At 30.2% G+C, this 27,030-nt stretch overlaps 1 protein-coding gene across 4 annotated transcripts; it reads left to right on the forward strand.

Moving 5' to 3' along the window:
* The first annotated feature begins 2,346 nt into the window (after positions 1–2,346).
* On the forward strand, positions 2,347–26,971 carry LOC142332395 (thymidine phosphorylase-like). 4 transcript variants are annotated; one of them, XM_075378821.1, is made up of 9 exons: positions 2,347–2,484; positions 4,808–4,933; positions 6,979–7,059; positions 10,402–10,593; positions 12,651–12,809; positions 15,063–15,181; positions 20,963–21,125; positions 22,013–22,234; positions 26,617–26,971. In XM_075378821.1, the coding sequence occupies exons 2-9, from the start codon at positions 4,819–4,821 to the stop codon at positions 26,889–26,891; spliced, it is 1,326 nt and encodes a 441-aa protein (XP_075234936.1). In that variant the 5' UTR covers positions 2,347–2,484; positions 4,808–4,818; the 3' UTR covers positions 26,892–26,971. The 4 variants fall into 4 exon arrangements, with proteins under 4 accessions (XP_075234936.1, XP_075234939.1, XP_075234938.1 ...); XM_075378822.1 differs by lacking the exon at positions 2,347–2,484 and adding an exon at positions 2,829–2,939; XM_075378824.1 differs by lacking the exon at positions 22,013–22,234.
* Positions 26,972–27,030: the final 59 nt, after the last annotated feature.

Raw genomic sequence — 27,030 nt, forward strand, 5'->3', positions numbered from 1 at the left:
TCTTTGATTAATTGTATTTAGCATAGCTTTATGTTTTAAACTCTTTTAATGACTAATTATTGCACGTTCTGCCATATTACTCAAAGAAAAAGATTTTTTTTGCAATATTTGCAAAAAGCATCATAAATACTTTTGTCACACTTATCATGCCAAGGATTGCACCCTTTTTTTTAAAGACGTAATGGATCGATCTTAGTTTTGGCCGTGGTTTCTGCAATGCATTAAAGTAATTAGTATTTGAATAATATACACTATTTTTTTTTAAATTTTATTAATATATAAAAAAATTAATTTACCTTTCTTAATTTTTGACATGCGTTTAAACGAGCATGTAAATATTAACTGTTAAGCTTATTTAAGTGTCATTACGTGTGGAGATGATTCTGTTGTGAGATGACGTATGCTGTGATAAGGGCGTGAAGTAACTTTTCACGCACAAGTTTACTTCTGCGCACGAGCCATCTAAGTTCATGCACGTGTTACTTACGTAACTTTTTATAATTTTGTGTGCGAAAGTACGACAGTTAATTGTATTTTATTGAAATTATAGAAAGAGTCAAAATACTTCAAACTTTTGAATAAAATTTAAATCGATAAATAAATCGCTTAATATGTAAAGAGTTTTAATTAAAGGTAGCGAGATTTCAAAAATTTGCCCAGAAAAAACATGATGAAAAAAATATATTTAAAATTATTATCAAATTTTGCGTAAGAAGAGGTGTACAAGAAAAAATGTTAATGTACAAAAGTATTACTTCAGTACACTACTTCTGCGCACTAATGCCAGAAAGTGGAGTTCTGCCACCGGGCACAAGCATCATTAGTACTACTTTTGCGCACGTGATTATAAAAAGGAATTTTTAAATTTCCAGAAACTTTTCAAATTTTCATTTTTTTCCAGACCCAAAAGGAAATCCCATGAGTTTCCATTTTTTCCAGTCAAGCTAACAACCCTGCATACCGCTTTTATGTTAATATCAACCGTGTTAGTGAAACACAAAAGGAATCGAACATGTTCGTCACCAATTGTCTCAACAAGTATCCGCCATCCCTCAATTTTCTGACATTTTTAGGTGAACCACTTGAGCCTGTAATAACTTTGTTGATCAGGCAAGATGAGAACTTTTGAAGGGAGCCTCCTTCCTCATTACAAATTGTACGTTCTTACACTGTGGACGGGATACGTAAACAGTTAGCCAGCTCTCATCAACAGCATTTTTATTCTCGTCAGACAACGCTAAGGGAGGTCTTTTCACTTGATTTTTTTTAGATGAACCACCAACCATCTTATGAGATTCTTGTGAGTTACTAATTTTGTTTCCACGAGTACCGATGAAATAGAAGGCCACCTCTGCAGAGCCCATGCATACAGGGGCTAGAGCTAAATACAACCGGGTTCGCCCAGGTGCCCAGAGAATATCGTAGTGCCCAGAGACACTACGTAATCATCCACCCATCCACACAATAGTTTCCACCTTGGGTTACGGTTGTATTTCGTAAGGAGTCACAACACCACCAAAAGTAAGTGAAAGAACAAATAGTGTAGAATGTTGTTGCACAATCGTGTAAGGGTATACGTTATAAATTGTGTAATGTTTTTGGTATAGTGTAAAGTGTTGTGCAGCTCAGTATGTAGCGGGAAGAAAAGGTACAAAAGTTAGGCCCATGGGGACACCAACCCCCAAAGTCTTAAAGAATAAGACTCCCTGGATGAGTCTTTATTTAGAAGAAGGCTGATCATACAGGAAAGAATCACCAAAAAATTTAACAAGCACAGCAACTTTACTTCAGAACAAAAGAGAAGCAAGATCAGAGAAAATATGGACAAAAACTATATACACAGAACAAAAAAAAATTGCTTCACACATAACAAGTTAAAAATATTTCTAAAAAATCATAATACTGTGGCTACAACTAAGAAATTGGCCTTTATCATAAAAAATCCACAAACTATAACTTAACTTGGGATAAATAAGGCGCATTAAAAGAAAGCTTGAAACCACAATAAAGGAGCATTTGGCTCATTATTATATAAAAGATGAGAAAAATCAGCTGCAGCCCAGCATTGCAAGGAAAGTTGTCACAAGCTTACTTAATGAGAAAATGTCAAAAATGTACAAAATAAAATGGAATTAGATAATTGAAAAACTAATTCAATCAATAATGAAGCTGAAACAATATCTAATAAACATTTTTGAATTTTACATTGTCATAAATCCTTTTAAGAAAGAATTCTATCATAAGAACTTCATAACGTTATCTCCTCCCTTTATCTTTTTTAGGTCAACTTTTATCTACCACACTATAAAAGAAGTCTGTATTAAGTTGTAGTAGGCACTCAGTATTACGTGTTTAAACAGTCTGGATATTTCAAAACTAAATTTAAATGTTCTATTGCATTTACCTAAAGGAACATTATTTGAATTAAAAATTTTTTTTAGTCTTGTAGAAAACAAGCTAAAATTATTAACTTTATAGTATTTTGTAAGTACTGTTTATTTGTTAATTAATACTTTTTATTTTGTTTTACTTATTTTTTTTAATATACACTTTTTTTCATACTGTCTACTGATGACAATTTTTTAACAACCAAAAGAGCACTTTAATTAAATAAATTTTATAAGAGGCTTCTGGAGAGAAATCTTGTTTTCAAATTTATTTCAATAATAGTTAAACATAGCTCTTTATTTTACATCAAAGGTTATAAATACACTGCAATAATAAGAAAAGAGTAAAGTTTGTTATCAATACTATGTCACAATCAACTGAAATGCTTCCATTATATATAGATAAAGTATTAAAAATAAATCATATGTTATCAATTAAAGGTATTACATAACAAATTTAAATATTACTTTACAACGTATGGTATTTTGTAAAAGGTTACAGATGCTTATTTTTAAAAGACATTTACCTAGTTTATATAATTAATTTACAAGGTAAAATTATTAAAGAAGTATTTGATAGTTACTTACATATAAAATATATTAAATTTAAGATAACAATAAAATACATTAACTAACAGGAATTTTAGCTAATTCAAATAAACTCATAATTAGTAATTTACAAAATAATGAGGATTCAGTTAAAACATAATAGGTACAAAAGAATTATATTTTAAAATCAAAGAAGACTAATGACTTAATTAAGTTAATTTGAAATTGTATAATAAAGCCAAAAAATTTAATCGTCTATAAACTGAATCGTAAAAAGCTGACAAAGGATTGTAAAAATTTCCTGAATTAAATTAAGTAAAACTTATTTAATTGTAAATAAAAATTTTAAATATTATTATATAAAAGTTAATACAGATTGTAATTATTAATAATAGCGGGATAATTTTTATCGGTTTCACTGACCAGACTCAGGAAGCAGATTTGATCATAGTAATGAAAAAGATAAAAACATTTTCTGTAAAAAATTTGAGTCCAGTTTGAGCCCGTAGGTCAACTGATTTTTTACCTTAAATTATGCAGTATTAAAAGTATAAAATAAATAAATAGAAAATAAAATTCTTTGTTAACAAATTCTGAGTCTCAATCAACCAACTGACTGAACAGCATTTTAATCATCAACATTATACTTAATTAGAGTAGAACTGCTAGAAAAAAATCAAAATTTATAGAAAAGAATGTTGGTCCCATTTGACCCACCTGGTTAGTTTAGTTTGTGTGTGGTGCAAGCGAAAAAGCAAGACATACTTTACTATATTTGACGATTTCTCTTTCACAAAACTGCATTTTTTTTTTCATTTTCTTCTACATTCCTTGACAAATATAGTTTTTTTAAGTATTAATGCTAAAATCACACACCAGTATAACATTTCATTTCATTGGTGTCAAGTTGTAATCGGCTGAAACTTGTTATGATTAATTCACTACATTAATAGACAGGCTCATGATTGGGAATATAATATGGAAATCATAGCATGAAAAATCCTAAACCCGATTGGGAATTCAAAATCATCATCTAGATGTAAGGCACGGAAATATCACTCCAAAAAGAAAGGGTTCATTTAAAAAAACTTAATCTTTGGCTTGATTGAAAAAAAATTTACTTTGTAGTTATTAAAACTAGATTTTTCAACACTGGGCAACAGATTCACTTCAATATTCTTTCGTACTTTATACTAATGCAGTTTAATAAATAACAAACACATGTCATTTAATTAGTTACAATAATTTTATTCAGAATTCTAATTACAACTTTAAATGTTTTAACTTCTCTAAGGCTTATTAAAAAATAAATCAACCGCTATTAATTAACAGTTTTTTTTTTTGTAAGTAATCAAGAGGTTTTTATTTACAAATTTAAGATTAGTAGTTTGATTTTCTATTGATAAAGGCAGATGTTAGGAACAATTTTTCCATTTAAATTACTGCGATTTCAGTGCTTTTTTTGTACCTGATATCAGAAAAAAGATTTTTGCGCTTTAACTGTCAAAATGAGCATAGTCTGCTGACACAAAAAATCAATACAAAATAACAGATTTAAAATATGAAACTTATTTTAAGTAGTTAGCAAATACTGGCCTCAGTAAAGCCAGTATTTCATACACACTCACTCTTTCTAACCCAATATAATACATCCTTGTAGGACAAAAATTTCACTTTATAAAGTTGTTCGATAAATAAATTAAAAGAAAAATGTTACACTCCATGTTCATAAATCATATAATGTAACAGATATTATAACATTAAAAACGAGCAGAAAAATATTCAGAATCATAACTTAACACAAATTATTTTTAATAAGAGATGTTATAAATACTACGGTTATTTTTAATAACTACTCATTTCTTTTCCAGGAGAATAAAAAATGCATATCACAGAATTACTGAAGAAAAAACGGAATGGCAAAGAGTTAAATGAGTCAGAAATAAAGTACTTCGTTAACAATACTGTTAATGGAAATATTCAAGAATCTCAAATAGGTATGACTTTTCTTTTATTAACATTAATAATACAGCATGTTAAATTAGATTACATATAGTTATCAGAATGAAAATGATATGTTACTGTCACTCAGACTAAGTCTTAATGGTTCCATAACACCTAAACATCTCAGGGAATAAAACTGTGGAAAATGGAATCTGTAAAGTAAGGATGCCATGTAGATTAAATTATGATTTAATTATTTTATGTTGATTAAACTGTGGTTTAATTATTATTTAATGTTGATTAAGCTATGTTGAGAAAGGATGTCATGCTGTTGATTATTGAAGAAAAAGAATGCTAGATGCAGTTTTATTGCTGTAATTTATTCTTTACAGGCACATAAAGTTAATGCCAAATGAAGTACAAGATATTCTACCTACCTCTATCATAGTGTTTCTGCCTTTTACACAGAAGGTCCTAGATTTAAATCTGGATTATGCTTGGGATTTTCACACATTATAAAATTAATCTCTAATCATAAAAAAAATGCAAACCACTGTAATATTCAGCCAAAGTCAATTTTGAATCATGCATGACATATTTTTCAATTTTATCAAAAGAAAAAAAACTGCTTTTATGAGAGTAAAATAATAATTTTATAGAAACATTTAATAATCACTTTCTTCATGGAATATTTTAATAGATTAAGGAATGTCACATGTTCCTTTTCCTTAAATTCATAATCCCCTTTACACATCATGTTTAACATTGAATAATTTCTTATTGCTAATGATATCCTCTAAAAAAAAACCTGTGCAATTTAAATTATTCTAATTGTTAATTGAGAGTTAATTATGTAAATAAACTTTCTTAAATTGTTTCTTTCTTAAATTTTTTGTTTAATATTTTTGAATCGATAAATCAACTTTTTTTTAATCCACAATGCATAACTTTTGTTTCTAAACAAACAGATTCATTAGTGATGAACAAATATTAATTAAAACTACACCCAGCCAAATAGATTTAATAAACACAGAGGTTTGAAAAACATACTTGTAATACTTTCAATAGAACTTGTAGGATAAGGACAAATATTAATTAAAACTACACCAAGCCAAATAGATTTAATAAACACAGAGGTTTGAAAAACATACTTGTAATACTTTCAATAGAACTTGTAGGATAAGGTCACTGAAGATAGCACCAAGAGAATAGCTCAAAACTTTAGTTTTAATAAAAACCATTAATTTGTTAAATTGAATTATTATTTTGTTATTTAAAAAGTTTGAAATAGTTTTCATTGCTGACTAACACTTATAAAAACAAAGTTTTCCTCCTTGAAATTCATACAACCAGGTCCAGCTTCTTAACATATTATCTGTCCTACCCTTCTCTTTCTTAGGTAATATATACATTACATATGAGTCCTTTAAGTGTGACAAAATAGCACATTATCTACAAGCATAATCATCAAGTTTAAAGTTACTAAAAAATGAAGCATGCGACACATAGCCTGCATGTGTATTCTAATGTTATCAAATAACCTTAAACTTGAAAGACCTATCAGCCAATTTAAAGAGCAATTTAGAGTTTCTGGTTTCAGGCCACACAGGCTGAATTCTAGACTCAATCAGGCCTATGATGCAAATGGATTTCATGCAGCTCTAATTTTCTATGTAACACACTAAGGTTAAGTCCCTACCCTGTCTAAACTAAAGATTGCAGCTATCAGTATCGGTGATCGGTAACAGCTATCAGTATCGCTAGCAAGTCCTGTAAAACATTTTGATTTTATCACGGAAACTAAAGGTGCTCAAGGATACCAGGTCCTACCTAGTCTGAATATGAACACAGGGTCACAGCCAATTAAAAAGCTAAGAGACTACTTTAGATGCCAGTTAGAAACTCTGATAGCTCTGCGTCATCCTAAACCATCTAATACAACAACAATCCTAAATTACTTGAAACATACTTATTAACATTCCTAATAGCCACTTTTTATAATATAATTCTAGTCAAAGAAAATGTAAAACTATATTTAATAATAAAAAAAATAATGGAATAACACACAGAGAAACGATTATTTTGTAATTTATTATAGGAGCAATGTTAATGGCAATATTCATAAGAGGTTTAACAACAGCAGAAACAGTAATGATGACAAAAGCTATGTTACATTCAGGTAAGTTAAAAATATACATAAGTAAATACTGACAATAGATTTAATAAGAAACTAATAATATATAATTAACAGAATAGTTCTATAAAATATCATAGTTAAAATATGACATAATTAAAATATTTAATAATAAATATTCAGATCTCAATTAAATACATTATTAAGATAATGTATGATATATGAATCGTATTTGCCTGGAAGTATCAAGGGAAACTGTATATACAGCTGGCTGCATATTTCTAACAGTCTATGTTTTTCATGTAGCATTATCATAGCAAGTTTTTAACTTATGTGGTTGTATCAGTTAAGTTGTTTTGCCCACTTATTATTCCACCATCAAAGTGCTATGCCTTTCATCTATTTTTTCAATTTTCTAAGTCTGCTCCCCATTCTTTTTTGGATGTGCCACACAATTCCAGTTTAGTTATTTGAATAGCATCTCCATAAGTTTTAATACCACAAACTTAATCAAATAACTTGCTGTCTCAAACACCCAAATATTTAGTATACATAATATTATATTTTTCAACAGAACTACCAAATATTTGGTTCACTCCACTTACTTCCATCTCGCCACTGCTACCTTTAATTGGCTGTACAACTTTCATGCTTTTCTTTGTCTAAACAAGCACAGTATTTACTAAGAATACTTTGTCAATAACTTTATCGGTGTCAAAACATGTAGCTGTAATGACACCATTTAATAATATGGTGACCATGCTTTTGCATGTTCCATCAACTGCTACTGACAAGTTTTCTATCTTTACTATTTTCTAATATAGCTGCTTCAACTGCCTTTCCAACACAATCATTTGCAATATTCTGCAATATTCTAAAGTAGTCATAAAGTTATATCTTTGCAATTTTGCTACAGGTGCAGGTAAATTCATTACACCACAAAATATTTGTCCTGCACTATGTCCTTTCCCAATAGATCTCGGTGAATAAACTAACCTAATATTAATGTCATGAAATGTGTGGTTTTTATCTTCAGTTGTAACAGCCTTTTGCACAGCATTGTAAAAATTAAATTCAAAACTACAATTACTACATACCACAGTCAGTTTTGCAGCAGGTCCCGTTTGTTCAGCAACTTTCACACAAAAACCAGTACTTGCACAGTTTTTACAAAGTACATTTTCAAAAAAAGAATTAGAAAATAAAGGTAATGTTTATTATTTGATTTTGTTCATTAACTTTCACAAACGGAGAGTAACTAGATGCGGATAACATTTTACAATCACTGGCATGTGTAGATTTAGACGAACTTGTTTTGAGAGTTCACTAATTTCTACATTTTTTTTACAATGAATACCAAAAGCTTTACGCTTTTTATACACCTGCTATTAAATCTTGACATATATGTATTAATAGGAATAAAATGAACGATATTGTACTACACACAAAAAACTTTTCACCACAATCACTTTTCACAAAAACAAACCGAATTTACGAACTTTAGCGAGATGTACGAAACGTGACAGCGTTAATGTTTTACTGAGGGAAAGATTAATTCCTTTTCAACAAGATGAAAAGTTACTTCTTTACAGAGCTTCAAACCAAAGTAATTTAACTACGAAAATTGTGAAAAATTGCCATTTAAGATGCCAAAATCTAAGCGTGGAGCTTTCAACTTTTTTTTCATTCATAAGTATGAATGTCTGAAGATTTATTTAAAAAAATGTTTAGGTCCGGGTTCCTAATCCCAAAAGTTAATAAAAAAGAAAAGTAAATATATTAATAAAAATAATATTTAAACAAAATTATAGTATTACAATTATGCAAGGTAATTAATAAATAAAATCACCATACATTAAAAAAAAAAAACAAAAAAAACATTAAAAAATATTTCAAGACATTAATTGGTTAATATTTAAGCATATTTAGGAGTACATTAAGAAATCGTATCAAAAACTAATCTGTAATATTGTTTCTATAAAAGTAATTTTATGAAAGATTTTTCAAATTATTACAAAATTTATTGAAAAGCGTGTTAATTTTTTAATGTTATAGTTAACTTAAGTGTTTACTTCAGCATTTGTTGTACATGTATAAATAACGAATGTTCAACTTAAAAGAGGGCACATACATCACTTAATTTATAAATATTACTTTATTGACAAACACATAAATAATTTACATAAGTTGTCGAAAATGATGTCCACCACTTCTATGCACTTCACGTTTGATCATGTTCCTGACTTTTGTTAACTATACAGTTTTATTTCCTGAATGGCATTGGTAATGTTGTCTTCAACTTCTGCAGGGAGTGTGGATTGCTCCTATGGTCAATTTCTTTTCCGTAACCCCACAGAAAGCTGTCTGGACTAATCAGATCAGGGGATCTTGGTGGCTACAATCATTTAGAAATGATTCCTCCATCAAAAAAATCCTGTAGCATCTCCATAGCAGAGCGAGCTGTATGGCAAATGACACTGTCCTGTTGCAACCAGCAATCATGCTCATCCTCTTGCAGTAAGGCTATTAATTATTGTATAATTCCTTGGTAGACAGCAGCATCCAGTTTTTTTAAAAAAAAACAAGGGTACTAATATTCATCACCTTGAAACAGAACACCAAAAACCTAATTTTTGTGGGTGTAGGGGAGATTCAAAGAAGATGTGCAAGTTTTCAATACCCAGGTAACGCACTGGGTTAATCTAGTGGTAAACTTGTCATCACAAATCAACTGATTTTGAAGTCGAGAGTTCCAAAGTTCAAAAACTAGTAAAGGCAGTCATATTCAAATACTACTAATATTTGAATACCAGTCAACCAGTGTTCTTTGGTGGTTGGATTTCAATTAACCACACTGTAGTGTAGGTTGAACTTAGTGAAATGCCTTTTTTCTGGCTTAGTCTCCACAAAGATTTATGAGATCTTGCAACAACTGCTTTAATGTCCTATATGATCTGCAGCATTAAAACTGACATTTGTTGCACACATTTTTGGTCTAATACTGAACCTATTTCACAAAACTTTTTAAGTGACTTCTGAATAACACTTTTTGCTGATGCTTCCTTTTCAAATTTTTTCTTGAACTTTTGCCAATTACTATAACCTGATTGTTCTAAAATACATAGAAGGTAAAAAATGCCAATCAGGCATGGAAACTATAATCTGATCATTCTAAATTACATAGAAGGTAAATGATGACTAAAAGAGTATGTTTTTTAAACTAGTTTCTACAGATCACTTTAGTATTTGTTAATAACTAATGACATAGGCAATGACAGTACTTAATAAAAAAATTAAACAAAGAATGTAAATTGTAGTAGATTTCTTAACATACCCAATATATTTTGCCTTCTACTGTGTTTAAACCCTATTATTTGCTTTATTCAGGAGATGTACTAAGTTGGAATTCAGAATGGAGTAATATGCTTGTCGATAAACACAGCACAGGTGGAGTAGGTGATAAAATATCAATACCTTTAGCTCCATCATTAGCAGCTTGTGGTCTAAAAGTACCTATGATATCTGGAAGAGGTTTAGATATCACTGGAGGAACACTTGATAAACTTGAAAGTATACCTGGTAATATCTTCAATTGTTTTTAATTAAATGACTATTTGATAACGAAAAAAAACATTACATATTGCTTTGCTGTCATGTTAACATTATACATATGAACTGAAAATTTAACCACAAGTAACCCATGCACCTCCTATCATTCTGTAAAATATAAAAATGCAAACTTATTATTCCAAAAGAAATATTTTGATACCATAAAGAAATTTATGAAAAAGAATTAATTATGAACATGGGAAATAATAATTCAGAAAGATTACATCATTCAGGAATAATTGTGGAAAAGAAAAAATAATATCCGCAAAGCACTAAATAAATTTAAAGAAGAAAGTTTTAACATTATGAGTGCTACTTATTAAATTAAATGACCATCTTTTAGCAGAGATGAAGGTCATCTCTGTGACCTATATTGTATTTACTGTAAGTGTTAAAAGCTATTAAAGAACAATGTTTACAAGAATTACATTTTGAAGGTTTAATTAATATAATGGACAGTATATTAACTGTGATAAAAAAAGTGTTTCTTTTTGGCTAAGTTTGATGTATTATAGTTAATTTGATTATTTACTAAACTAAGTGTACCGTGCCATTTAGAAATGCACGCTTAACCTTTACTTATGATGATTGTACAATTTACTAGAGCGGCATATTTTTTTAAATGTGTACTCCTGCACCAAATAAAATGCCACTACAAAAATAGCCTTATAACTTTTGATAACAACTAATGTGTTCTTCAAAACATCATAATGAGGAAAAGAATAAACAATCAAAAATTCAAACAAACATTTGAAATAAGGAACATTTGTTACATAAGCAGAAAAAAATTTAGACAATAAATTTTTTAATACAAAGAATATAAATATAAAACAATTAGCGTAACAATGAGAATTATATTCCTTGAATGCATAAGTGGATATGAGTTGGACTCTCTATGGGCTGATATCCCCTGCCTTTTGATGAATGAATGGCATGGGAATAGGTTGGGTAACAGCCTGGTTCCATCTGTATCATATGGTATCTAGTAGTGGGCAAGGCAAGTAAAAGCCCTCTGTGTCTCAAGTACTATATTCTTTACCTAAGGATAACACAAAAACTGAAGCTAGTGGCTAAAATATCTATCGGTTAAAATAACCCTTTGATTTCTCATAAAATTAATTTAATACAAAGATAAATTTAATGATGTACGTAGTTAATACAGTATGAAATAAAATATTACAGTATTAAACTTTACAATTATAAAAAATTGAATTATCATGAAGCAGAACTGAAAATCTAATATCAAAGATTCACTACACATCTGGTAATATCTTAATCATGTTACAAAATTATAGAAATCATAATACAAAAAATTTATATAAATAAGAAACAGATTACATTTAACAGTTGAAGTTGCAGATCAGTATTATGGTAAAACTAGTAATCCTTTCCATGGTTCTACTATGTTGAAAAAATACAGTATTATATTTCAATTTTTTTGTATACACTGAATTTAGACTATAGGACACTATTAATAAAACTCGGTCTGCGGGGATATTCAATTAATCATAACAGTTGTAGGATTTTTTATTTTTATGAATATAAACTTACTGGATACTTATTGAATACTTATTTACTGGATAAGGAACCAGCTTCAACAAGATTTATGCAATCGTGAACCTGGTTTCAAATATACAAACGTTCACACAACCATATTTTTATCACAAAATAAATTAATCTACAATCTGATTGTTCAATTAAAATAGTGTAATTAAATTTCCAACAGTAGTCTGCAAAAATATGTGTGTGATGCTAAGGGATTGATTTATAACTGTTCTTTGGATCAAATTAAATTATTATAGTGAAGTCCACTGTGTGTAACCAAGTGCACTGATGAGACATATTTTGTTACAAAGAACAGATAAACTGAAATTTATAATTCTTGAATTAAAAAGCCATTGTTATATTATTTAACTTTCTTAACACCCCCACCTATAAAACTTAAAATATAAATCATTGCAATTCAATTACAATATTAATTGGAAAAAAAATCATATGGTAATACATTTTAATATTAAATATTTCAGGTTTTAATGTAAATTTAACAAAACCAGACTTAGACAACTGTTTGGAAGATGCAGGATGTTTTATAATCAGTACTACAGAAAATTTATGTCCAGCTGATCAAATATTCTACACAAAAAGGAATGAAACTTCAACCGTTGATTACATCAATTTAATCGTTGGTTAGTAGATAAAACACCTACACCTTTTTTATATAAGTTAAGGTACAGTACATACATACTAATTGACTTGTTTACTTATTTAAGGGTGTTAAAAAAAACAAAATGTAGTAATGCTGCTCCAATATCACACTGGAATACAATAATTAATTTTCATAGAAACATAAAAGTAACAAGATAAATTAAAAAGCAATTGTATTCTATCATCTTCTAACTAGAATTTACACTGCTGATATGCTGAAAGATTACTAAATATTTTTATTTATCATACACAAGATGCAGATTTTATATATCTACTCTTGAAATCTCACAAATTACTGTGAGGGCTGCTGTTTTTTTTTTTCAAACCTTCGATGGACTATAAAAAAAGACATTGACATAAAAAAAATGATTTTATTAAAAGTTGAGTAGTATCTAGCTTATTTTTCTACATAATCGCCAAAACGACTGAGGAGTTTGTCGTATTGTGATACCAGCTTTCCGATGCCCTCTTCAAACAAGTTTGCTGAGAGGTAAAGTACATCTTGACAGCCTCCTGATGTTCTTCATCAGTGGTGAAGAGTTGTCTGGTGTGCACCGCTTCATCAGATGTAAAAATTAAAATAGATTTAAAAATTTAGTGAAGAATATTGTCTCTTTTTTGTTAGGTTGTAAATTGGTTGTTTTTTGTTAGGTTATTGGAGGAAAATGTTACTGGTTTACAACCTAACCAAGTATTAAGGATAGACAGTATTCTTCTCTTTAATCTTTACATCTGATTAAGCAGTGCACACCACAAAAGCGCTAATGTTAAATATTACAAAAACAAGCAGTAAGTGAATATTTTTATTTCATTATTATTAACAACAATCTGTATATTTATTTCCAAATTACATTACCTCAACACAATCTTTATTTTACAATTTTCTTTCATTTCTTAACTTCTAAAGTACTACATCATATAACACTTTTTAGGATAATGGTTAGAGAAGTTGTAAAACTTGTTTTTTAATAATGAAATGAACATAAAATTGAATAAAAATATCAGATCATTAAATCAAAAATGTTGTAAAGATTGAAAACAACAATTGTTATTGAAAACTTTTGTTTATATAATTAAATAACGTTCAAATTCTTATAATTTTTAAATTTCCATAGCAAAAAGAGGCATAACATTGTTTCCTTTAGAGAAAGTTGTACAGTAATATATTTCTTTACACACTTTTTACAGTGTTTCTTATAAATGTGAAGTAATGTTGTTTATTAGAGTAATGCTGTTTATTATTCTGTCGATCACTGTAATAAACAGAATGGAGGAGCTATTTGTACAACTCAGTAAAAGCTGCATTTTGGTATGTATAGTGTGCTGTATCCAACAATATAATTAACATAAAGAAAAAAGCAACTTGAAACCATTTTAATTTTCACTTTCTCTAACAATCCTGAAATAGAATAGTACTTATTTTTTAAAACAGCATGACATTTACAGGATGTCACATTTAACCCGTTCGACAACAAGGCCATCTAAGTCATAACTGACTTAGATGTATCAATAGATTATTGCTGATGTAGTGAGTATTTAATACTGTAATAATATGAATTTGTTATGCATCAGGTAGATTTAGAAATTGGGCTGTAGCAACAACAGCTATTGACTATAAATTATTTTGCATACAATTTTGAACATTTTATATATATATATATATATATATATAAATATATATACAGAGTTTCATTTTAATCGCCCCAAGCGATTTTCTCGTAAACTATACACAATACAAAAAAATTACCTAAACAAAAGTTATTCAGATTGGAGGGGGACACTTCAAGGTGATTTTGGATTTGACCTTGACCTAATTTCAAGGTTAACACAATTTTTTATTCAAATTGAATAATCTATTTTTTTGGCCCCACCGATGAAAAGAGAACAAAATTTTACACTGGAATATGTAATCACACATATGACCTTGGATCTTTTTTTTGAAGGTCATTTAATATGGCTAATCACCATCAGAAATATGTTACATGTTTATGAAGGTCATACAATATTCTTGGAATATTTACATTCCATGCTATTTACCTCAGTAGCAATGTGCTGATGTAATAAACATTTTCAAATTCATTCATTATTTTTTGTTAATAAATATAGTCCTTCCCAGTTGTACCACACCTAATGTATGACATTGTAATACCTATGATACCCAAAACCAAACCAGGACATCTATACAAAATTGGTCAGATCATTAGTTAAAAATGTGTTTGTTTTAAATGTTTTAGGTTCAATTATATCAAAAAAAGCAGCTGAAAACGTAAAACATCTAATTTTAGATATTAAAGTAGGGCAAGGAGCATTTATGAAAGATATTGAATCTGCTAGAAAACTGGCAAAGCAAATGGTAAGGTATTGCACAACAAATGGTCACTCAAGTAGGATCAGAATGTCATGGCTTGGCTTATGCACACATTCATACTAAGTATACTAATTCAAAGCAGGAGTTGATTGAAGGTCAATGCTGCCAGATTGTAAAGAGTTCTCATGAAGAAGCAGATATAATTTCAGGATACATTCTAATAGTGATAATAATAGATAAAAGAGAAAAATTCTCAGAGTACAGTTCAAGTTTAAATACTTTTTTTTGAGTTATGGAAAGAGAAAAATTTCACCTTGAGTTTTGCTCAACATTAAATTGAGATTATGCTGAAATTCTTGGTATACAAGTCACGCAGAAAAATTGGTGTTTTCAAAAATTTATTAACTTGAAAACAAAAATGATTCCTAAAGTTACATCCAGAGTTTTGGTTGTAAAGCTCAAAAAGTGCAGTTGCAAACACACTTTTTTGCATAAATTTACTTTGTTTAATTGGCAACAAAAAAATAAAACTTTGTAATAGAATTTAATTCTGAGAAAATGTATCTGAGTAAAGTCAACTGAAAACAAATTACATTATAATAAATTTGACTTTTATTTTAAACAAAACAGATTTATGGCAGAAAGATTCTATAATTTTAACCACACCAAGATTCTTTTTATTGTTGAAAAAAGGGAAAAAAATTAAATTAACTATTCAAAATTAAAAGAATATTATGCATACAACAAATTTATCGCATGAACTGTTCAAAAGGTCCTCAGTCACAATTTGCATAAAATTCACTTAACCTAACATTTTTGGTGTGGTTCACCACATTGTATCCGAGTTGATTTGTATAACACGCAGCACTGTAAATTCATTAACTTTTATTGTACTAATGTTTTGTTCGTATATAAAAGTATCCACAGGTAGTAGAACTCTTATCGGCCTCCGTGGCACGAGTGGTAGCATCTTGGTCTTTCATCCGGAGGTCCCGAGTTTGAGTCCAGGTCAGCATGGCATTTTCACACATGCTGCAAATCATTCACCAATTATAGAAGATCTCCAGATAATAAATTTTCAACCTTAAAAAAGGTGTCTCTTACAAAACAATATATTTCAATTAATAGTATTTAGGGTATGTTGACTTTTTTTTTTATATAGTCTAACATACACTTATATAGTTTGATAAAACATCATTTCATGATGAATTTTAAAAATTCTTAATAAAATGGGTTTCTGATTATACCATTTTTTATGACTTGTAATACATTGCTAATAACTAATGTTATAACTTCTTGAAATTATTTTTTAATTCTCTGCGCAAACTTAATTATAAATACATAATTTCATTGATGCTCTATAAAAAGGATTACTTTTTTTAGTATAACTGTTACAGATTACTTTAGTCAAGCTCATTAATTATTTTAAATTAAATTATTTAATCTCTATCTATAGTTTGATTATCAACATTTTTAACCTATTGGTTGTACTGTACTGATTTAAATTTAATAAAATATCCTATAATGTATTTGTGTTTAGAACATTTAGTCTCTCTTTTTTCTGTTTTAGCCTCTGGAACCACTGTAAAGTATTACTTCAGAGAATGAATGAGGATGACATGTAGGAATGAAAATGAAGTACAGTCTTGTACAGTCTCAGGTTGACCATTCCTGAAATGATAATTCCACTGGGCTGGTCTAGTGGTTAATTCATCATTGCAAATCAGCTGAATTCTAAATAGAGAATATTAAGGTTCAAATCCTAGTAAAGACAGCTTTATATGAATCTGAATATTAGATCGTGGATACCAGTGTTCTTTGTGGTTGGGTTTCAATTAACCACACATCTCAGGAATGGTCGATACATATCATCCTCATTCTTCCTCTAAGTAATACCTTACGGTGGTTCAAGAGGCTAAACAGAAAAAGAGAGAACATTTAGTCCAACTGAAATTATCTCTCTTCTTCAACTAGCACAAATGTTTCTCATATTATATTAATTTATGTAACTTATCTTGTTATACATTATGTATGTAAAATTATTATACAATTTATAAATTGTTATTTGATGAGAAAAAATATTATTTTGTTACAAAATTTTATTTTGTTATGGGAAACAAACAAAATAAATTTATAGGTGAAAAAAAAAAGTAAGTTTTTCAACTCTTTTGAGTTCAATTTTTTGTAGTGTACAACATTATTCTTAGAAAGTATAGGATGTAGGTATGAAACCCATTTTTTGTGTATAAAATGGGATTTATACACATTTTATCTTTTGGAGTATAAAAGCAAATTTTTCATTTTAATAACATGAAACTAAATGTTTTCAGACCTACACTTATATGAATTTATATAAACAAAAAAAAAAAAATATATATATATATATATATATATATTTTATTGAAATTAATCTTTTTAAGATTCATATTATTGCTCTGTACTGTTAAATTATATTTTTAAATATAAACCACCTATTTACAATATATATATAAAACACTGGCTGATTCAAAGAGGACTTCACAACTTTAAAGCATAAAAAAATTTATTTAGATAACTTACAGATTTAATTGAGATCTCATTTCATAGCAAGTTTTGACTCGCGTAGTTCATCAGTACTGAAATTAGCTACCAGTGCAGTTTTTTGTGCCTTAAGCAAACAAAGACTATATGGCCCATTCTTCTTCCAAGAGGCAACTGTTTATCTAGGGGCATGCTTCAAAATTTTTTATATTTTCCTCAGACAGTGATGATCAAGAAGGATGCCATTACTATCAGCAAGACAGGGCACCACCTCACTACCACCTAGAAGTCAGAGATTTTCTTGATACCCAATTCCCAGGTTGGTGGATTGGTTATGAAGATCCAATTGCATGGCCACCTCACTTCCTAAATTTGATCCCACTAGATTTTTTATTGTGGGATTTTATTAAAGATTGGGTTTATACACCACCATTGCCTGCTGATCTTTTTGAGCTAAGATTTTGAATTAACTCTACAGCTTCTAAGTCTTCTGCCTGGGGTTCACCACTCACTGAACCCAGAGACACTGGTCTCGAAGAGTTCATAGAAGCCAGGAAGAACCTCTACTTGGTCAATGATGCAGAACAGCCGCCAACTTTCTCTTCTGAACTGGGGAAAGTTACATCGATGTCACCTTGGTGATGGGTGAATTGCTCAGGTATACCAACAGTTGGACTGTCTGGCCTGAGGCCAGTGTGAGCAATCATCATAGACTTATGAGAGTGCTTAGGGAAGTGGTCTAAGAGCACCAGATTCAGGTCGCTGTAACTTAAGGGGCCTGGATCGGGACAGGCTGCAACATGAGTACACAGCTGCACTACAGGGGTTGGAATGGCGCATGGAGCACAGCGAGCAGGTGAAATTGGTGGCTGAGCAGTTCAATCCAGCCATCAAGACTGGTTGTGACATAAGTTTCGAATGCGGTTTTGAGACAGGCCAGTACCGAAGCAGAACGGATCACAATGCACTGGATCTAAATTTTTAATAGCTGCCCATCTCCCACCTGTGGAAGAGGCTTCAAAGCCTTGTGATGGAAGGATAGCAGCAGGAATGGAACACCACAACTAAGGGACAATCCTTGTATAAATTTATACAGGATCTAGAGGATGGTGTGCCTCAAGTTCATTTTTAAGGGCAACTGGAGCCCAGGTGCTCACAATCCATGTTAATTTGAAACAATATCTGTTGAGGTTCCGCCTGGCAACTGATGAACTGTGTGTCTGCGGGAAGTTCCTGTCAAAATGAACATATGATGTTCAACTGTCTTATGCTGTGGTGGGGGGGGGGGTTCCAGAAATCAGTCTACCCTGGAACTTAGAGGTCAAGGGGGGAAAATTGACCACTCAGAAACAGCAAATCAGTGTAGCATGAGAAGCATTATCGGACTGTATGAGAGTTCCTTGATGCAGTTGCGTTGTTCAATTGGCATTAGCAGCTTATTAAGGGAAATGACTCCTACAGAGCTGCTATAGGAGACTATCTTGGAGGAATGGATGGCTATTGGCCAACAGCTCTAAATGGGGGACAGGTATTTACTGGCATTCAATGACTTGGGCATGACAGTGAATTGCTGTCTTGAGATTTACAAATTAATTTTTATATTTACGATAGTCATATATTATAGTATAGACGGGGTGCATAAACCCAATTTAGTTTAATATATGACAAGTAAACGGCTGGACACAAAAGCTGATGGTGTATTTACCAAGCTTATACCATTTACGCTATTAGGTTAGCTCTAGGAGCTAAATAAAATATTGGTCACTTAAACTTTTGAGGCACAGTAGCTCTTCATGGCACGGACATTCGGTCAAATGCTTTAAGACGACCAAATGTGGTGGTGGCAGGAGAAATGCCAGTAAACCAAATGCATGCTAATTCTACAGCTGCAGAAGTAACAGCCGTCTTGCTGGCTACAGTCTGGAATGAAATCGACTTCAGGTGAGATGTCGCATTACAAATGGAAGCCAGATCAAATCAAAGTGAATGTTAGATTACAAACTTTGTGTGTTTTTCAAAAAGTTACGAAGTCCTTTTTGAATCATCTGGTATATATACACTCACCACACACGTATACATTTAGCAGACAGTTTTGAAAATATTGTTTTTAGGCATGTTCATATGATTAAAGTGAGTGAATCTTACCTAGACACAACCAAAAAATTCTGGTCAAGGCTGTATCTTAATTTCTGAGTTTTTAAACCGAGGAAAAAATTAAATTGTAAAATTCTGCCTAGTATTTTTACCAGCATAATATGAGAGAATGTTACCATTAGTAATTTTAATATTTTAAATTCAAAACTTTTTATACAAAGCAGTTTCTGGGAATTTTGGTTTGTTATTAATGAATTTTTCATCATAGTATATTATTCAGTTCAGCATGACTTCAGACAGTAAACAATTTACTTTTACTGTGGCACTGAAATATATATTTGCATTTGATTCACAATTCAATTAGATACTTTTAAAAAAAATTACAATGCTAATTAAATTAAAATTATAATAATAATATTAATGTATATTACCAAAACAAGTCAATTAACTTAATGTAATAAGTAGCAAACTTCAAGTCTTTAAGGAATAATAAAAGAACAACATTTAAGATTAACACAAGCATCTACAACCCATGATTTTTAAATCAATTATTAGATATCTAAAGAACTTTGGACTACCTTTTTGTAGTGAAGAAAACATACATTTTACTAAAGAATAAAAACAGTACAAACTTAGTGATGAGGATTAATTATAAAATCATGCTGAAAATACATAAAACTTATCTTTACTTACAATTCAAAATGATTGTACACATGTACGTATATGCTGATATTAGCTTAAATTTTAAGAACTGCTAGGCCAATCTGAATAATTCTTAAACCAGTTTCTACTGAAATTTAAAAGGATGTAAATTATTTAGGCATAAATTTATGCAAATAACAATCTTCTTGGATATGCCGAGTATCATATTTTACAGTATCATTTTTCATGGAGTAATACTGGATAAATTACATTCTGCAAAACATGGCGATTTTCATCATTTGTTTGGTTACGAGTGCTGCAATACTGCCAGTATACTGAATATTCTAATGAAAGTCAAGTAGTGCAGCTTATTAAAACTTGTAATGACACATTAATAATCATTATGTGATTATTAATTAAATAATTTCTCAGAGGTAGCAAAATTACATTTTATTAAATTTTTGGATAATATTTAATAACTATTTGAGTTATTTTGGATGCTATTGTTAATACACGATATCAAATTTTCAACACACATAATATTAAATCATTAAAATATCATATTTACAGGTGGATGTATCACATCTAATGGGTATAAAAACAAAAGCTTACTTAACAAGAATGGACCATCCATTAGGAAGGACTGTAGGAAATGCCTTAGAAATTGATGAATGTGTAAAGTTAATGCAAGGTCAATATATACCTCACATACATGAACTTGTCACGATATTTGGTGAGCACTTAAACTTGTTACTAACAATACTATAACTTTTATTGTTCTTTCCAGTAATTTAAAAAAAAAAATGCTATATTTTAATACTATCAAAGTAAAGGTAGTAGGAAGCAAATAAAAGGATATTGGGTGATATTCTCATGTTTATAACTAATATATACCAATTTAACCTGGTTACAATGCATATTTATAAGGTACTGCAAATATAAACTGACCTAATTTTTTAGGAACTGAAGAATCGGGAAATTTTATTCGAAACTCGTCTTTCACTCGTTCGTAAGATTTATACACGCAATAAATCTCAATAATAAACACACATTTGTCCTTGGAAAATGACAAAGTTACACAACAGAGATGAATTTATACAGGCATAGTGCACTAGTGCACAAGAAGGACATTTCAACTGTTACAAGCTGATAACCTTAGGTTCACTGTTGCCAAATATTGAACATCGTACCACTTTTTACAGTTCTACATTGTATTTTCTATTTTTACTCGACCATAAACACAAAAATTATAGGTTAATGAGAAACAGTCGAAAGTCAGACGTTCAATTAGGTCTCATTAACCTTTAGTTGTTCCAAAACTGGGCAACAAAAGGCTATGTTTATTAATAACATAAAAGGCTTTGACTAATACTTTATTCTTACATATTTTATTATATTCACTTGGTGAATCCAGAACAAAGAAAATGTTATCAGAATACACTGCATCAATTTTTTTTACAGAAACATTCTATTACAACAAAGTTATAGCGTGATAAAAATATAATGTGGTAAAAAAACTTAGAATAGCAACAATAACTAAAAATGTGACAAAAAAAAAATCTGTCTTAATTTAATGTTACAGTTTTTATATATTTCTAATTATGTTATATTAAATAACAGGTGGAAGCCTTCTTGAAATGTCTGGTAAAGCAGATACATTAGAAAGTGGTAAAAAAATGATAAAAGAAGTATTGAAAAACAATAAAGCACTTGAATGCTTTTATAAAATGTTAATAGATCAAGGAGTACAAGAAGAAATATGTAATAATTTATGTTATGGAGATAAAACTAAAGCACTTAAATTAGCTAAGTATCAAACTGAAATTCTGGCAAGTAAAACAGGTAATGTCTACTATTATTGTGTTATTTGCAATGTAACACTTTCTATGCTAGATAATCTATGGATAATTTTATATCTAAATTATATATCTTTTTGCATCACACACAAAACTTCATTTTGTGTGCGAGGCATCATTTTACATTACTGGAATTCACGGATTATTTTTTGGGGTCAGAAATCAATAAAAGTCTTTTTACTATGTTACATACTACTTTGTAAAATTTAATAAAAAAATATTTCTTGAATGCTTTGTTTAAAGTTTTCTTCTTGCAATCTATGGTTTCCAAGATGGAGATTATCCAAAAAGTAAGTTCCTTGAACACTGCTGCTGCAGCATTATGATCACAATTCTATTCATGTGTACTGTGTCGCTTGACATGTAAGGAAGGGATTGATGCCATTCTTATTCAATTGTCCAGTCCACATCACCCTTCTAAATGTTTGTTTATATTGCTTAAGAAAATCAAGACACAAGCCACTCATAAAATTCAATCTGTGATTTGTTTCTTGAATCCAATAAAAATTAAACCAGTTGAAATTCACAATCAAATTTAGAGAAACGCAGTAGGCCATTCCATGTATAGAGAAGAGTGTGATTGTTTGATGAACACGATAACTTACATAATGATGAATAGGACAGGCGACTGTCTTTGATTATTGATGATTTGGTCTGTCAATTGATGACAAAATAGGACACAGAACTATTATATCTTTTAAGAACCATTACAATCTTTTTCCATGCATTTTTCAGAAATTTCGCACTCCTATATGAAATGTGTCTAAGAAACTGAATTACTAGAAATTATGTGAAAGCTAGGAAATAAGTCCTTACAAAAAATCACAAAAGGTTGCAACTTTTGACTCAGTAAAGAAAACAAGATAATGACTTTTTTAGCTGTGTAGCCACTGGAGAATGGTTATCATACAGAAAAGGGTCACACATTTTGTGCCACCCAGAAAGAGAATAAGAGTTTTTCAATCAGAAGATTATGTGTACAGAGTTGGGGAAAAAATGGAATTTTGTTTGTCAACTTCTTGCCTTAAGACTGCAAAATCAATAGTAATACTTATTGCAAAATGCTGAAAAAATTGCATCGTCCATCCAAACAAGTGACATGTCTTGCTTGCTTACTCAAGAGCATTGACTGATTCACAAAAATGCTTGCCTGCATGCATGTTGCCACTACAATGAATCTCCTCATAGTCTCTAGCTGTGAATAGTTTGACCATCCCCATATTGCTGATCTTGTCCCAAGTGACTATCACCTGTTGCTGTATCTTAAAATCATCCTTGCTGACTGTCAGTTTCACAACAATGATAAGGTTAAACAAGTTGTTAATATAAGACTTGCATTGCAGGTGGCATTTTATGATGAAAGTAAACAACTTCTGTTGCCTCGCTATAATAAATACTTAATAATAGCAAGAACTATTTAGAAAAGTAGAGAAAGGTTTATAATTGAAAGAGCAACTAAAATTTTACATGAATATGTTCTTGATTGAACCACCTTTATAGAACTTACTTTCTGGATAATCTTTCATAAATATAATAGGTAAATAAGTATGTATAAGTAAATAAATAAGTAGGTCCAATAGTGAATTCTTTGAATTACTTAATTTCATTACATACTGATCGGTTAAAAATGCCAAAAGTTTTATTTAGCACTTCAGTACGAGGTATGTTGAAGAGAAAGAATAGAGTTTAATTTAAAGGAAGTATATTATACCGGGTGAGAAACATAAAACTGAACCCATAATGAAACTACCCAACACTATTATGAAAGACTCTCACCCAACTAGCACGACTCTCTCTTTTTCCTGTTTAGCCTCCGGTAACTACCGTTCAGATAATACTTCAGAGGATGAATGAGGATGATATGCATGAGTGTAAATGAAGTGTAGTTTTGTACATTCTCAGTTCGACCATTCCTGAGATGTGTGGTTAATTGAAACCCAACCACCAAAGAACACTGGTATCCACGATCTAGTATTCAAATTCGTGTAAAAATAACTGGCTTTACTAGGATTTGAACGCTGGAACTCTCGACTTTCCAAATCAGCTGATTTGGGAAGACGCGTTCACCACTAGACCAACCCGGTGGGATCAACTAGCACGACTACTGGATGTATATGTTACTACTGATTGTTGCTGCTGTTTGTCAGACGGTTATGTGTCAGTGCAGTATATATTTTGTTTAGGTGCAGTTGTGTTTGTGTAAAATGCCTTATTCGATCCAGGAGAGGATAGCTATAGTTGAGGCCTATATTTGTTCTGGTTTGTTTGGAGAATCATGTCAAGTATTCGTAGAAAAATTTCTGAATGCCTGTATCCCAGTGAAGAGTAGTATACACAATTTAGTTAAAAAATAGTGTACAACAGGTTCAGTTTCAAATGCAAAATGAAATAGGCAACCTTCCGTTAGAACTCCACAGGTCACTGCCTATATTGAAAGAATTATTGCCAGTCCAAAAAAATCACTACACCAGTTATTCCAACAATCTAGTGTTAAATACATATCTTGTCGTAAAATTCTTCATGAATTAAAATTGAAACCACACCATGTTACAACGACTTGATTATTGCAACTGGCTTCTCACAAACATTTATGATGGACAGATAAACCCAACATTGTATTTCATGTCAAACAAGGGATGGTTTCATTTTTCTGGCCATGTTAATCCGCAGAACACCAGGTATTGGAAGGCAAGGAAACCTCACGAGATATTTGAGTGTCCACTTCACGATGAGAAAATTGGTGTTTTATGAGCCGTTTCCAGTAATCATATAGTGGGATCAAAATTTTTTGATCGGACTTTCAATACATAAGTTTACCTCACAACTTTCAAAGAATTCTATACACAATTAATTGGTTACTTTGGCTACTTTCAATAAGATGGAACAACGTGTCACACATCAAACGTTTCACTAAATTGTGTTGATGCAGCTTTCACAAATGAACGAGCTGTCAGCAGAGGATGGTGGTCCCCACGTTCCACAGAGTTGTCTACTTGCGATTTTTTCTTTTGGGACTACTTAAAGGAGAGTTATGCATCTAATCCCCACAATATTGATGACCTGAAGGTGAACATTCAACGAAAAATCAACGCAATTGACAACGTTTTGCATCGACTCTCATATGATCAGTTGAGCATATCACCCTGGACATCAATGCCCAGTGGGATCATTTTGAACATCTTTTATAACAATAAGGTAAATAAATGCAACATTTAAATTGCATGTTATGTTTTTCTTATTTTATTTATCTGTATCATTCATAAAATTTCATTCCAACATAACCTACAGAGATTCTGCAGTGGTTACGTTACGGTTTCGGTTTTATGTTGCTCAATCTGTATTATTTCTCACAGTAAAATTTCAATGTGGTCTAAATCGGTCAATATTCTACCAACAGTTCATTATAAATGGCCAGGACTGAAAGTATTAAGAAACTTAATTTTTTAAGTAAAGATTTTAAATTCAAAGTAATGCAATAAATATTTTATAAAAAAATGTCAAATTTTCTCATGAAAATAATCTGAGATATAATTAATAAATTCTACACAACATTTAAACAATACAAGTAAAGGAATAATGTTTTTTTTTAAATTAAAAATTTATATAAAAAATATTATATAAAATTTTAACAGATTACAAATACTTACTTAACATTCTTAATAACTGGTACAATAGGTCTATACAACCAAAATGTTACAAATTTTTTTTTTCTCTATAAAGTCAACTTCTCACTAATTGGCACTGCTGAGGCAGATTTTACTGTTAACAGTCCTTGAAGAGGACAGTCAAATGGAAACTGATATATTGGTTATTAAGTGGAGAAGTTACGGAACATTTTGGAATCAAAATTTACTGAAATTAAAAATTTGAATTTATGGTTTCAACAGGTCATTACTCACATGATAAGCTTTACGAGACATGTTTACGCAGCACCTTTGATCTCATTAATGCGATGACATAGTCATCACGTAATGAGACATAAGCACATCAATTGCACGTATGCAAATGATAAATTAAGAAATACCAAAGGATTAAAATAACTAATCATACAGTAGGATGTATAAATTGTTCATGATCAATTAGACAAGACTGATATCATAGGAATTAGTAAGTAGTGAAAATAATATGATCCAAATCCATGCAATTAGAAACATTTTTTTGATATTATGTCTTCTGACAGACAATGAAAGTGTACTGAAAATGGTAACATTTGATTCTATTATTTATAAGCTAAGGAACACCTGACTTGATAATTCATAATTATAATAATTTTCCTTCTAGTATGTTTATTTTTCTTCACTCCCATACTTCTTTTTGTATTCAATGAAATATGAATGCTAATAAACTGTTTTATATTTATATAAACAGGCTGGATAGAACAGATAGATGTCTTAATTATAGGTACAGTATGTTACCAATTAGCAGGAGTTGTATCAAATAATAACTTAGTTGATCACAGTACGGGTGCAGTCTTACCAAAAACAATTGGTGAACATATTGAAGCAGATGAACCATGGTTAATAATATATCACTCAACACCAACACTTAACTTTGGAAAAAATACTCTTGAAAATGCAATAAAAATTTCAGATAATAAAATTGATATCAATTGTGATAATTTAATTATTGAATGGATCGAATAAAAAAAATTTGATTTACAAATTTTTTACATCTTTTTAAAATTGTACATGTTTCTTTATTAATACTAAATATGATTTACAGAATAAAATTTCATTTTGTATTTTAATTTTTGTTACCTGTTCTTTATAATCATCTAGAGTT

Source organism: Lycorma delicatula, chromosome 11, assembly GCF_047948215.1.
Source record: "Lycorma delicatula isolate Av1 chromosome 11, ASM4794821v1, whole genome shotgun sequence".
Lineage (NCBI taxonomy): Eukaryota > Metazoa > Arthropoda > Insecta > Hemiptera > Fulgoridae > Lycorma > Lycorma delicatula.